The sequence below is a fragment of the Balaenoptera ricei genome, chromosome 1 (assembly GCF_028023285.1).
Source record: "Balaenoptera ricei isolate mBalRic1 chromosome 1, mBalRic1.hap2, whole genome shotgun sequence".
Classification (NCBI taxonomy): domain Eukaryota; kingdom Metazoa; phylum Chordata; class Mammalia; order Artiodactyla; family Balaenopteridae; genus Balaenoptera; species Balaenoptera ricei.
Window position 1 is genome coordinate 8,450,498 of NC_082639.1, and position 14,383 is coordinate 8,464,880.

At 41.7% G+C, this 14,383-nt stretch overlaps 1 protein-coding gene across 2 annotated transcripts; it reads left to right on the forward strand.

Annotated features, from left to right (window-relative positions):
* Positions 1-5,258: 5,258 nt before the first annotated feature.
* Positions 5,259-14,383, forward strand: TARDBP (TAR DNA binding protein). Of its 2 annotated transcripts, none has more exons than XM_059912892.1 (6): positions 5,259-5,362; positions 6,353-6,604; positions 8,502-8,665; positions 9,289-9,429; positions 11,902-12,072; positions 12,460-14,383. In XM_059912892.1, exons 2-6 carry the CDS (start codon positions 6,367-6,369, stop codon positions 12,988-12,990), a joined length of 1,245 nt encoding a protein of 414 aa, XP_059768875.1. In that variant the 5' UTR covers positions 5,259-5,362; positions 6,353-6,366; the 3' UTR covers positions 12,991-14,383. The 2 variants fall into 2 exon arrangements, with proteins under 2 accessions (XP_059768875.1, XP_059768884.1); XM_059912901.1 differs by having other exon boundaries at positions 5,264-5,362; positions 6,357-6,604.

Sequence of the window (14,383 nt, forward strand, 5' to 3'; positions counted from 1 at the left end):
AACAGGAAAAATATAAAATTAATTTGTTACCATTGGAGATGACTATTACGTCAACCTACTCTGAAACTTGATAAAAAGTTGAGCATTTAACTTTTTGCAAGAGGGAAGAGATATGGGAACATATGTATATGTGTAACTGATTCACTTTGTTGTAGAGCAGAAACTAACACACCGTTGTGGAGCAATTATACTCCAATAAAGATGTTTTAAAAAAAAATTATGTGTAAATAAAATTTCTCAACATAAAAAAAAAAAAAGTTAAGCATTTAGGGGGAACTGTAGTTCATCTCCAGTTAATGAAGGAAAATTCTTCTTTACAAAAGAATGTAGAAGAAATGATATATTTAAAATTATGTCTTTTTAAAAACAAAGTGAAGTACTTCAACCCCCAGTGAAGTAACTGAAACAGGCAGGGATCATTAGTGGATGCTAAAACCATTAAGTAAAAGGTTGTAGGGAAACGGGATATTTCCTTGTGCCGAAGTATCCAGAGATTACTTGCAAACTGCAAAGAGGGAAAATATACTTTTCCTGTGGAGGGATCCAGTGGTCACAATATTAACCAAAAGACCAAATTTAGCATTGCTGAAAGTGAGACAACCAGTCATTGCGTTCCTGATGGAGTGCAATGGGATGTACACAGCTTTACCCACAGAGTGTTCTGGCCATTGTCTAACCTGAATGTGACCATGAGTTTAGACCTAACTTCCACTATGCAGGAAAATAGAGGAGAGAGGAATGAGCTACACAATGCCATGAGGAGCCAATCAGATGCATCCAGAATGTACAGTTGACCCTTGAACAACACAGGGGTTGGGAGTGCCGACCCTCCAAAAAGTCGAAAATCCGAGTATAATTTATAATCTGTATCCGTGATTCCTCTGTATTTGTGGTTCCCTTGTATCCGTGGTTTCCCAGCCTCGGATTCAACCAACCAAGGTTCATGTAGAAGTGTAATATTTATTATTGAAAAAAAATCCATGTATAAGTGGACCCATGCAGTTCAAACCTGTGTTGTTCAAGGGTCAGCTGTACACATTCCACAAACTATCTGTCCAGATCTCTTTAAAAAGTCAGTGCCTTGGGTGGGGAGATTATTTTAGATTAAAAAAGACTAAAAGATATAATAACCAAATGTAATGTGTTAATTGGATCCTGGCTCAATAAACCAAATGTAAAAGACACTGTGTTGTGAAAAGTTTGAATATGGACTAGATATCATATAATATTAGGAAATAACTGTTAATTTTCTCGGATGTAAAAGTGATATTATGGTTATGTATGAGAATGTCCTTGTTCTTTTTTTATCTTTATTTTTACTATTTATTTATTTATTTATTTATTTTGGCTGCACTGGGTCTTAGTTGCGACACGTAGACTCTTAGTTGTGGCATGTGGACTTCTTAGTTGCAAACTCTTAGTTACCTCATGCATGTGGGATCTAGTTTCCCTACCAGGGATCGAACCCAGGCCCCCTGCATTGGGAGTGTGGCGTCTTACCCACTGGACCACCAGGGAAGTCCCAAGAATGTCCTTGTTCTTGGGAGATACAGGTTGAAGTATTTCCTGACTGCAGCTTAGTTTGAAATGGTCCAGCAAAAGTAGAGAGTTAGCTATATACACAGATAGATAAAGCAAATAGGGCAAAACAGTCACAGTTGTTGCATCTAAGTTGTGGCCATGCTGATGTCCTTCAATTGGACTGTTGCTTCAATTTTTCCATACTTTGACATTTTTCAGAATAAAAAGTTTAAAAATTAATTGTTGAAGAAATAATGGAACTAGAAAATCATCATTTTGCAACCATTCGAGTGGTAACTAATTAGGCAAGAGTTATCAATGGATCCTAAAGCCAGTAGGTGAAAATTTGAAAACAAACAGGATATTTGGGGTCATCTCAGTGTATCTACCCATAGGTTGTTTTTGTTTTTTCCACACGGCTTGCAGGACCTTAGTTCCCCAACCAGAGACTGAACCTGGGCCCTCAGCAGTGAAAGCGCAGAGTCCTAACCACTGGACCACCAGGGAATTCTCTCCCATAGATTATTTATTAGTTCCAAAAGGGGGAAAATGGTATTTTTACAGTGGAGAATAGCAGTACAAGAGGGACACAACACTGCTTCTGTGGTATTCTTGCCAAAAATTTATATTATATTAATGTTAAAATTCCTGAATTTGATAATAGCACAGTACTGGGTTATACATATTATTATTATTTTATATATCTCTAGAGAGAGAGGGAGTGATAAAGCCAATGTGACAAAATTTTATCAGTTGGTGAATCTGGACAAAGGGTACACAAGAGTTCTGTCTACTATTCTTGCAACTCTGTCATGTTTTAAATTATTTCAGAGTAAAAAATTTTTAGGAAAATCTAAGTTAGACCTAGACTAGTTGGGGAGGCAGCTCCTAAAAATGTAGGGGTTAGCAGAAAATTTAATTCTTTTTTTTACGTTTTTTTTTTTTTTTGGTTGTGCCAGGTCTTAATTGCAGCCTGCGGGCTTCTTAGTTGAGGCACATGAACTCTTAGTAGAGGTATGCATGTGGGATTGAACCCAGGCCCACTGCATTGGGAGCTCACAGTCTTAACCATGGCACCACCAGGGAAGTCCCAAAAATTTAAATCTTGATAAAATAAAGTTACTTTTATTTAAATACCTTTATTACCTTGGCATTTCTTTTAGCTTTCAGGAATACTTGACTTCATGGAGCTGGCAGAACCGGGACTCCAAGGGAGGGGTTGGAAGGTGAGAAGGCATGCATGCCCAAGTGACCGGGTTGCAAACTGAAGTCTGTTCCCACTCTGGTTCTCTGGCCAGTACCCTTTCTTTCCAGCTGACACTCCTCATCCTTATGTGGAAGGCAGCTCCCCAAAGAGCTGTTGGGGAACCCATCAGACCCTCAGCATCTGCCCAGCACTGGCACCCACATGCTTTATACCTCTTGGGATTGTTTTCCAATTATTCTGTCACCACCCTCACCTGGATTAGACCACTCCATCCAGGCCATGACTGGCTTCCAGTTTTCTTGCATGTCTTTACACTATGGTTTTAGCACAGCGCTGAATAAGGCATAAAAGCTCAATATATCATTTCTGATCCATTATTTTCAGAAAGCAATTAATAAACAGATACTTTTTGGCCTTCTAACAATCTTTGGGCTTAATGTGTAAGGGATATGAACAAACAAGCAAACAAACCAAGATAATTTATAAAGCACATTTCAAACAAGAAGTTTGTTGTGTTTTTTTTTAATTGAAGTATAGTCGATTTACGATGTTGTGTTAGTTTCAGGTGTAAACAAGTTTTGACGACCAGTACTATCAAGCTGAAACCCAGAGATGAATTCCGCTAGGAGTGGGAGAACTCCAGGGTCCAGCCTCCCTCTGGCCTTATCAATTCTCTTCCTGAAGGAGTTATTTACCTTCTTCATGACTGTGTTTGCTGGTCTTCCCAACTGGCCTGAAAACTTCTGGGAGAAGGGACAGACTTTGTGGTTTTGTCCCTGTGTGACCTCTCTCCAGTTTCTGCACGCTCAGCTCTGCCCACTTGCTGCGGGCATCCCAGGCCCCACGGAGCCGCCCACGCTAAATGCCTCAGCCTCGATCTTGTCAGAGAGAATGGTCCAGGGAGGTGGATAGAGCACAGCTTCAGGATCTGACAAACCCTGGACAGTAATTCATGGGCAGTGTGAAACGCTCAGGCAATTTACACGGCCTCTGAGCCTCAGTTCCTCCTTCTGCAAAATGGGGATAGTGGGAATTCCCTGGCAGTCCAGTGGTTAGGACTCCATGCTTCCACGGCAGGGGGCACGGGTTCAATCCCTGCTCGGGGAATAGTAAAACTGACTTCTCCCCCAAAATAAGTGGGTGGATTGTGATGACGAGGCCTCTGTACTTCACCCAGTGTTTGGAAACCTTAGTGACGGTCAGGGGCCATCTATCCAGCTTCATCCCCTGTGTGTTGAGCTACTCCTGGGGGTGGGTAAAGTTCACTCATTCTGACTGCCTCCACTCCCTCCTTTCTATCTCCCAAATTGGTCCAGGTATAATCTGCTCAATATGAACAGCAGGTATCAGAGATGGATGTGCAGGACTCAATATTTATTTCCTAGGAGGCTATAAGAAGCAGGAGGTACCAACTCTAGACCCAGACTGCCTGGGTTCAAATCCCAGCTCCACCATCTACCAGCCCCGTGAGCCTGGGCAAGGTTACTTAACCTCTGCGCCTCAGTTTCCTCATCTATAAAACAGGAATGATAACAATGACACCTACCCTATAGGGTTATTCTGAGGATTAAATGAGTTAATGCATAAGTATAGAGCGTTTTGCTAGTACTGCATTTCATTGAATCTGATACGCTGGTACACTAGGAAATTAAGATTGTTGCTAATTAAACTAGGACATATCATCAGTGGAACTGGAACTGAAATCACATATTGATTTCAGAAATGTGAAACATAACATATGTCAAAATAGATGAAGTACACTATTATTATTAGCGTACTTAGCTGGAATACATTAGCATTAGAGTTAGGGGTCAAATCCCAGATTCACCATTTACTACCTGGGTGACCTTATTTAGGCAAGATCCTGAGCCTCTCTGTGCCTCAGTTTCCTCCTCACCTGTATGTGCAGATAACATCAATAGCACCTACCATACATGACTGTTGGGGTAATTAAATATGTGAGGACTTAGGAAGTACCTGGTACACAGTAGGCACTATGATTCGTATTATTTAGAACAACGTTATTCTCTCCAGGTGTGGAGGTTGGCTTGGGAGAGAAAAGAGGATGAACCTGGCTGGCTTTTTAGATAAAAAGGTCTTGGCATCCGCTGCCCTCCCCAGTCTCGCAAAGGTAAGGAGGGCCCAGGTGCCCCGCCCCAACCCGGCGCCCCGCCCCCGCCTCGTCCCGCCCCGCCCCCGCCCGGTCCGGCCCAGCCCCTGAGCTAGTCTCGCGCACTTTAAAAGTGCGCGAGCTCCGGCCGAGACCTAGGGCCGGCGGCTGGTCGGGCGAAGCCATCTGTTATGCTACATGAGGGGAGCTAAAAGCCTACGCCTCCACATTTTTTTCCATTTTTAGCTTTTCAGGCCCAGGTTCTGGTCCCCTTTTAGCCTTAAAATCCTCCGCCTACGGTCAGACTCCGAGAAGGGCGTTCTGACTCTCTGGGGAAAGGGTCGTTGTGTCTCTGTGCGGCGGCCTCCCCCTCTGGACGGGAAACCGGTGGGAGAGGACGACGGCCGCAGGGGGGAGGAGGCGGCCCTAGCGCCATTTTGTGGGAGCGAAGTGGTTGCTGGGCTGCTTTTGGATTCCTCGCTGCTTCAGTGTCCCTGTCGGGCTTCCTAGCAGCGGCCTAGCGGGTGAGTCGCGGACGCTTCTCACGGAGGACGCCCTGTGTGCCTCGGCTCACGCAGTGGGGCGGCCCCCGCCCCGGGAAAGGAGCCGTGGGGCCGGGCCTGCCTCATTCTGCCCGAGCGGGCTCGCGTGGGAGCGACGTTAGGGCCTGGCGCGGGGTGGCAGCCGGCGCCGAATCAGGGACGCTGGGCCCGCGGAGCCGTGCAGCCCGAGGCAGAGGTTTGGCCTGGTTTCCGGGCCCCGGCACTGTTTTGTGCCTTCGTACTTTGCACCAGGACAGCGTTTAGGCCTGGTGCCCCAGCGGTCCCACCCCGGCCGCGCTTAAAAACTCCTCCCACGGTTGTCACGCACTGGCTTCTGGGAGGCGGCGGCCCGCGTCGCGAAGGACCTGTCGCCGCTGTCGTTGCGGCTCAAGTTTGGAGAGCCCCCAGAATCCCCAGATTTGGAACAGGGAGGCACTTTTCCCTTGTTCTCTTCATCTCGTTCACTGCTCCTATTTAGTCTTCAAGGTTCAGTTTCTGCATCGCTTTCTTAGGGAAATCCACTTTGACGTTCCCCTCACACACATCTCAACCAGTTTAGTTTCTTCCCAGTCGCCAAGACTACTCCTTTCCAGTAGCATAATCACGATTGTAATAAAATAATTACTTGTTTGCTTTCTTTCTCCTGCTCATCTCCCCCTTTGCAACCAGCATGGCTGCTGGGACTGTGGTTTCACACACAGTTAATAGTTGCAGCACCTGATGGATAGTAGGCACTCATCAAATAATGAATGAATGAACTAGCAAGGCATTACATTTTAATAGGAATAGCTATCCTTGCCTGTACCTCCTCATTTTTCAGGGATAACCAACACCTATAAAAATCCGAACACCGAGAATTTTTCTGGAAGTCGAAAGAATGACATGGTAGTGGTATTAGTCAGCTGGGATAATTACTTTGACACAATTACTTTGACACAAGTGTTGGTCATTCGTATCTCTTTTCCATTTAAGCAAGACAAGCAAAGATGTCCGAATATATTCGGGTAACCGAAGATGAGAACGACGAGCCCATTGAAATACCATCAGAAGACGATGGGACAGTGCTGCTGTCCACAGTTACAGCCCAGTTTCCAGGGGCATGTGGGCTTCGCTACAGGAATCCAGTGTCTCAATGTATGAGAGGGGTCCGTCTGGTAGAAGGCATTCTGCACGCCCCTGATGCTGGCTGGGGGAACCTGGTGTATGTTGTCAACTATCCCAAAGGTTTGTTGCCATTTGGTTTTGCATTGATGCTAAAGTATAGGTTTGTGTCTCGTTCTAAGTCATAGGTCATGGCCTCTTCATGGTGAACCGTCTCCTGTAGCCCAAGTATTTCTTTAAACGTTACCGTCAGACAAGTTTGAAAGACCACTAGTTTAAATTAGTGAAAATTGGAAATTACAGGACATTTTTTAAAAACTATGTGTTTAAACAATTATCTGGATTAACGTTGCTGAGCTAATGCGAAATTTAAGGAATTAAGAACGCTTTGCAGTTGTATCAGTCTGTTGTAAACAGATTTTTCTGAAGTGCCTCAGTATTTTGGTTTGGTCTTTGTTCTTGCAGGCTTACAGCATTCATCCAGCTAATCTTTTTTTTTTTCCTCCTTAAATGAACATCACTTGCAGTAGCCCAAATCTTGAATTAGTGCAGTCGTAATTATAATTTTGGGTTCTGGTCTTATTCTCACTGCCCCTTATCAATGATGTTTTTAATCTAAAAGGAAACATGAAGATGTAGAAGTGAGCCAAGGAAATGAGTACATTTTAGCAGTAGGAGTGTGCTAGTTGGTAGATCTGTCTGTTACTTTTACTGTAACGTAATATTGCAACAAAGTCATATTATTTGGTCAGTATTTAAGACGTTGCATCAAGAAATTTTTTTATATATCAAGAAAATTCTTAATAGCATCAACTTGATTTTTTTTTTTTAGTATGTAGTTTCTTGATCCATTGGCTGTAGATTAATATTTACCCAAACTTAAAATGTCATTTATATAGTAATGTGTCGATGTATGTTCATGATTGTAACAAACGTACCAACCTGGTGGGGGATATTGATGCTGGGGGGGCTCTGCAGGTGTGGGGAGCGGGGGTATATGGGAAGTCTCTACCTTCCTCGGTTTTGCTGTGAACCTGATAGTACTCCAAAAGATGGTCTGTATGTCTGAATGGCATTTAGTTCCTCTTCCAAATACTGACTTTTTAAAATAACCTTAGGGTTTTTTTTTTTTTCTAATTAATTTATTTATATTTATTTATTTTTGGCTGCGTTGGGTCTTCGTTGCTGCGCACGGGCTTTCTCTAGTTTCGGCGAGCGGGGGCTACTCTTCGTTGCAGTGCGCGGGCTTCTCATTGCAGTGGCTTCTGTTGTTGCGGAGCATGGGCTCGAGGCGCGTGGGCTTCAGTAGTTGTGGCATGCAGGCTCAGTAGTTGTGGCTCGCAGGCTCTAGAGCACAGGCTCAGTAGTTGTGGCGCACGGGCTTAGTTGCTCTGTGGCATGTGGGATCTTCCCGGACCAGGGCTCGAACCCATGTCCCCTGCATTGGCAGGCGGATTCTTAACCACTGCGCCACCAGAGAAGTCCAGGTTTCTTTTTTATTACAAAAGTAACGTGAGTTCATTGTTGAAAGTTTAGAAACGAAACAAAAAGAAAGAAAATTGAAATCACCCTTAAATCCACAGCTGGAGATTAAAGTTGCGAATTTTTTGGTAGTCTTCAAGTTATAGGCCTTAAAATAATCAAGCAAATATATTTAATAGGCACAAAGATAGTATCACAGTTATTCAACCTGTTTTCTTTCCTTCCTTAATGTATTTTAAAGTGAAAGTGAAGTAACTTTTGTTTTGATACACCTTTTGAGAGGGGAGAACATACAATTGTAATCTTGAGACATTATGGAACCAGAGGTTGGAATCCCTGGATTGGCTCCAGAAAAGCACCTTAGCCACTTACTCAATTCTTATTCTGTCTGTGAGAGCTAACATCACTCTTTGGCAAAAGTTTCCAGCGTCTTAACTGTTCTGAGAATGTTTTTGCTTCTCATTTCTAGATGAAGAGGGTGTGTGTTTTACGAAGTGTTAAATGAAAGTTCTGAAAGGTTTCTGCTCATTTTGTTTAGATAACAAAAGGAAAATGGATGAAACAGATGCTTCATCAGCAGTGAAAGTGAAAAGAGCAGTCCAGAAAACATCTGATTTAATAGTGTTGGGTCTCCCATGGAAAACAACTGAACAGGATCTAAAAGAATATTTTAGTACCTTTGGAGAAGTTCTTATGGTTCAGGTAAACTTTGATTTCATTTAACAGTTTTTCAGTGAATGAGCACCCAGAATTCCTGTTGTTTTAGTGACGCTGCCTTTCATGTTCAGTAGATGATATATTTTTTTTATAAGTTTTCTTTCTTTATTTTTTAAAAATAAATTTATTTATTTATTTATTTTTGGCTGCGTTGGGTCTTCTTTGCTGCATGCGGGCTTTCTCTAGTTGCGGCGAGCGGGGGCTACTCTTCATTGCGGTGCACAGGCTTCTCACTGCGGTAGCTTCTCTTGTTGCAGAGCACGGGCTCTGGGTGCACTGGCTTCAGTAGTTGTGGCACATGGGCTCAGTAGTTGTGGCTCGTGGGCTCTAGAACGCAGGCTCAGTAGTTGTGGCACACGGGATTAGTTGCTCCGTGGCATGTGGGATGTTCCTCGAGCAGGTCTCGAACCCACGTCCCCTGCATTGGCAGGCGGATTCTTAACCACTGCGCCACCAGGGAAGTCCCGATGATATTTTTAATATTTGTTATGTGTGTACGTAAGGGGCGCTGAAAAGAAATTTGGTTTATACTATTTCCCTTCACGTATGTACTCTGAGTTGGTTACGTGTGTGTATGGTCTTAGTAAATTTAAATGATTTTTTTCTAGGTCAAGAAAGATATTAAAACTGGTCATTCAAAAGGGTTTGGCTTTGTTCGTTTTACGGAATATGAAACCCAGGTGAAAGTAATGTCACAGCGACATATGATAGATGGACGATGGTGTGACTGTAAACTTCCAAATTCTAAGGTACTTTGCTCTTTTTTTTCCTCTGCTTTGGCCATTTTTGCTGACAGACTTACTTAGAAGACACTGTAAAATAAAACATTACAGTTGGAAGATGTAGTGGCAGGGTGTGTTCTTGAAATCTTTTGCCTTGTTAAAGTCTCAGGACCTTAATGCATGCTGAATATTTTATATGTTTGTTTGAAATATTTAGTTCATTGCTCCTCCAAACTAAAACGTTGTTCGTTTTGTTCTTACTTTTCTCTTGTTATTTTTAGTGATTTAACAATTTCTTCCATAGTTACATGTTAATAAAGGCAATGAGAATATGTTGATCTTTTTTAAAAGCCTGACTTGTTCCAAGCAAGCAAGACTTGCTTATTTGGAACATTATCATCTTTGCCAAGACATTTCTCGATCATCAACTTTCCTTAATCCAAATATACTTTCATCAAAGTATAAGACACTGATGAAAGAAATTAAAGATGATACAAACAGATGGAGAGATATACCATGTTCTTGGATTGGAAGAATCAACATTGTGAAAATGACTGTACTACCCAAAGCAATCTACAGATTCAGTGCAATCCCTATCAAACTGCCAATGGCATTTTTCATAGAACTAGAACAAAAAATTTCACAATTTGTATGGAAACAGAAAAGACCCCGAATAGCCAAAGCAATCCTGAGAAAGAAAAACGGAGCTGGAGGAATCAGGCTCCCAGACTTCAGAGTATACTACAAAGCTACAGTAATCAAGACAGTATGGTACTGGCACAAAACCAGAAATATAGGTCAGTGGAACAGGATAGAAAGCCCAGAGATAAACCCACGCACCTATGGTCACCTTATCTTTGACAAAGGAGGCAAGAATATACAATGGAGAAAAGACAGCTTCTTCAATAAGTGATGCTGGGAAAACTGGACAGCTACATGTAAAAGAATGAAATTAGAACACTCCCTAATACCATACACAAAAATAAACTCAGAATGGATTAAAGACCTAAACATAAGGCCAGAAACTATAAAACTCTTAGAGGAAAACATAGGCAGAACACTCTATGACATAAATCACAGCAAGATCCTTTTTGACCCACCTCCTAGAGAAATGGAAATAAAAACAAAAATAAACAAATGGGACCTAATGAAACTTAAAAGCATTCGCACAGCAAAGGAAACCATAAACAAGGCGAAAAGACAACCCTCAGAATGGGAGAAAATATTTTCAAATGAAGCAACTGACAAAGGATTAATCTCCAAAATTTACCAGCAGCTCATGCAGCTCAATATCAAAAAAACAACCCAATCCAAAAATGGGCAGAAGACCTAAATAGACACATCTCCAAAGAAGATGTACAGATTGCCAACAAACACACGAAATGATGCTCAACATCCCTAATCATTAGAGAAATGCAAATCAAAACTACAATGAGGTATCACCGCACATCAGTCAGAATGGCCATCATCAAAAAATCTACAAACAATCAATGCTAGAGAGGGTGTGGAGAAAAGGGAACCCTCTTGCACTGTTGGTGGGAATGTAAATTTATACAGCCACTGTGGAGAACAGTATGGAGGTTCCTTAAAAAACTAAAAATAAAACTACCATACCACCCAGCAATCCCACTACTGGGCATATACCCTGAGAAAACCATAATTCAAAAAGAGTCATGTACTACAACGTTCATCGCATTTACAATAGCCAGGACATGGAAGCAACCTAAGTGTCCATCGACAGATGAATGGATAAAGAAGATGTGGCACATACATACATTGGAATATTACTCAGCCATAAAAAGAAACGAAATTGAGTTATTTGTAGTGAGGTGGATGGACCTAGAGTCTGTCATACAGAGTGAAGTAAGTCAGAAAGAGAAAAACAACCATATGCTAACACATATACATGGAATCTAAAAAAAAAAAAAAAAGTTCGGAAGAACCTAGGGGGAGGACAGGAATAAAGACATAGACGTAGAGAATGGACTTGAGGACATGGGGAAGGAGGAAGGGTAAGCTGGGACGAAGTGAGAGAGTGACAAGGACATATATACACTACCAAAGGTAAAATAGATAGCTAGTGGGAAGCAGCCGCATAGCACAGGGAGATCAGCTCGGTGCTTTGTGACTACCTAGAGGGGTGGGATAGGGAGGATGGGAGGGAGACGCAAGAGGGAGGAGATATGGGGATATATGTATATGTATAGCTGTTTCACTTTGTTATAAAGCAGAAACTAACACACCATTGTAAAGCAATTATAGTCCAATAAAGATGTTAAAAAATATATATATACTTTCATCAACTTTAAACTTTAAAACTTTATTCTTCATTGAAGTCTTACAAGAAGAAGTGCTAATGCAAAAAGTAAGAATGTACCTACTTTTTAATGACTCACCTAATATAAAAGGCAGATAGGTTGTATTACATCCTCTACCATAATACTGTTTTCATTGCTCATAAAATATTTCTGATGGTTTTCTTCCTTTCAATTTGACCAGCAAAGCCCAGATGAGCCTTTGAGAAGCAGAAAGGTGTTTGTTGGGCGTTGTACGGAAGACATGACTGCTGATGAGTTGCGGCAGTTTTTTTGCCAGTACGGAGAAGTGGTAGATGTCTTCATTCCCAAACCGTTCAGGGCTTTTGCCTTTGTTACGTTTGCAGATGATCAGGTATTTTCTCTTAATAATTTTGTCCCAGCTAATTAGGTAATTTCTGTTGAACTTTGCCCTTCCAGCTAATTGCCACCCTTAGCTAAGCTCTCTGACCTTGTACGCTGTGTGGTATATGGGCCTAAACATTTGTGATAAACCCCTTAGATATTTTTTTAGTACGTGAGGTTTAAGTGGGGATGTTACATGTTCTTTGAAAATGAACTAAAAAATCCCTGCTGCCATTACTAAAGCTAAAGGCTATTTTATGGTTTTAAATGAAGTAAGTGTTCATTGCTTATTTTTTCTCCAGTTTAGATGATGGCTTGAAATCTAAGTTTTATTGCTACTTTGATGTATGAGTCAGTGGTTTAATCTCCTTTATTTACATCCCTTATTTTTTTGTAGGTTGCCCAATCTCTTTGTGGAGAGGACTTGATCATTAAAGGAATCAGCGTACATATATCCAATGCTGAACCTAAACACAATAGCAATAGACAGTTAGAAAGAAGTGGAAGATTTGGTGGTAATCCAGGTGGCTTTGGGAATCAGGGTGGATTTGGTAACAGTAGAGGGGGTGGAGCTGGTTTGGGAAACAATCAAGGTAGTAATATGGGCGGAGGGATGAACTTTGGTGCTTTTAGCATTAATCCAGCAATGATGGCTGCAGCCCAGGCAGCTCTGCAGAGCAGCTGGGGTATGATGGGCATGTTAGCCAGTCAGCAGAACCAGTCAGGCCCATCGGGTAATAACCAAAGCCAAGGCAACATGCAGAGGGAGCCAAATCAGGCTTTTGGTTCTGGAAATAACTCTTATACTGGTTCTAATTCAGGTGCAGCAATTGGTTGGGGATCAGCATCAAATGCAGGGTCAGGCAGTGGTTTTAATGGAGGCTTTGGCTCAAGTATGGATTCTAAATCTTCTGGCTGGGGAATGTAGACATTGGGTTATCGTTAGTTGGTATAAACTGGTGGGAATTCAGATTTTTCTAAACTCATGGTAAGTATATTGTAAAATACGTATGTACTAAGAATTTTCAAAATTGGTTCAGTGTGGAGTATATTCAGCAGTATTTTTGACATTTTTCTTTAGAAAAAGAGGAAGAGCTAAAGGAATTTTATAAGTTTTGTTACATAAAGGGTTGAAATATTGAGTGTTTGAAAGTGAACTGCTGTTTGCCTGATTGGTAAACCAACACACTACAATTGATATCAAAAGGTTTCTCCTGTAATATTTTATCCCTGGACTTGTCAAGTGAATTCTTTGCATGTTCAAAATGGAAACCATTGGTTAGAACTACATTCTTTTCTCCTTGTTTTAATTTGAACCCCACCATATGGATTTTTTCCTTAGGAAAATCTTTTTGGAGATCATGGTGTCACAGTGTTTGGTTCTTTTGTTTTTTGTTTTTGTTTTTTAACACTTGTCTCCCTTCATATACAAAAGTACAATATGAAGCCTTCATTTAATCTCTGCAGTTCATCTCATTTCAAATGTTTATGGAAGAAGCACTTCATTGAAAGTAGTGCTGTAAATATTCTGCCATAGGAATACTTCTGTCTACATGCTTTCTCATTCAAGAATTCGTCATCACGCTGCACAGGCTGTGTCTTTGACGGTGGGTGTCCCATTTTTATCCGCTACTCTTTATTTCATGGAGTCGTATCAACGCTATGAACGCAAGGCTGTGATATGGAACCAGAAGGCTGTTTGAACTTTTGAACCTTGTGTGGGATTGATGGTGGTGCCGAGGCATGAAAGGCTAGTATGAGCGAGAAAAGGAGAGAGCGCGTGCAGAGACTTGGTGGTGCATAATGGATATTTTTTAACTTGGAGAGATGTGTCTCTCAATCCCTGTGGCTTTGGTGAGAGAGTGTGCAGAGAGCAATGATAGCAAATAACGTACGAATGTTTTTTGCATTCAAAGGACATCCACATCTGTTGGAAGACTTTAAGTGAGTTTTGTTCTTAGATAACCCACGTTAGCTGAATGTGTTAAGTGAAACGATACTTGTATTTCCCCTACCCCTTTGTCAACTGCTGTGAATGCCGTATGGTGTGTGTTCTCTTCTGTTACTGATCTGTAAGTGTGGTAATGTGAACTGAAGCTGATGGGTTGAGAACATGGACTGAGCTTGTGGTGTGCTTTGCAGGAGTACTTGGAAGCAGAGTTCACCAGTGAGCTCGGGGTGTCTCAAAATAGGGTGGAAGTTCTAATGTCTGTTAGCTACCCATAAGAATGCTGTTTGCTGCAGTTCTGTGTCCTGTGCTTGGATGCTTTTTATAAGAGTTGTCAATGTTGGAAATTCTTAAATAAAACTGATTTAAATAA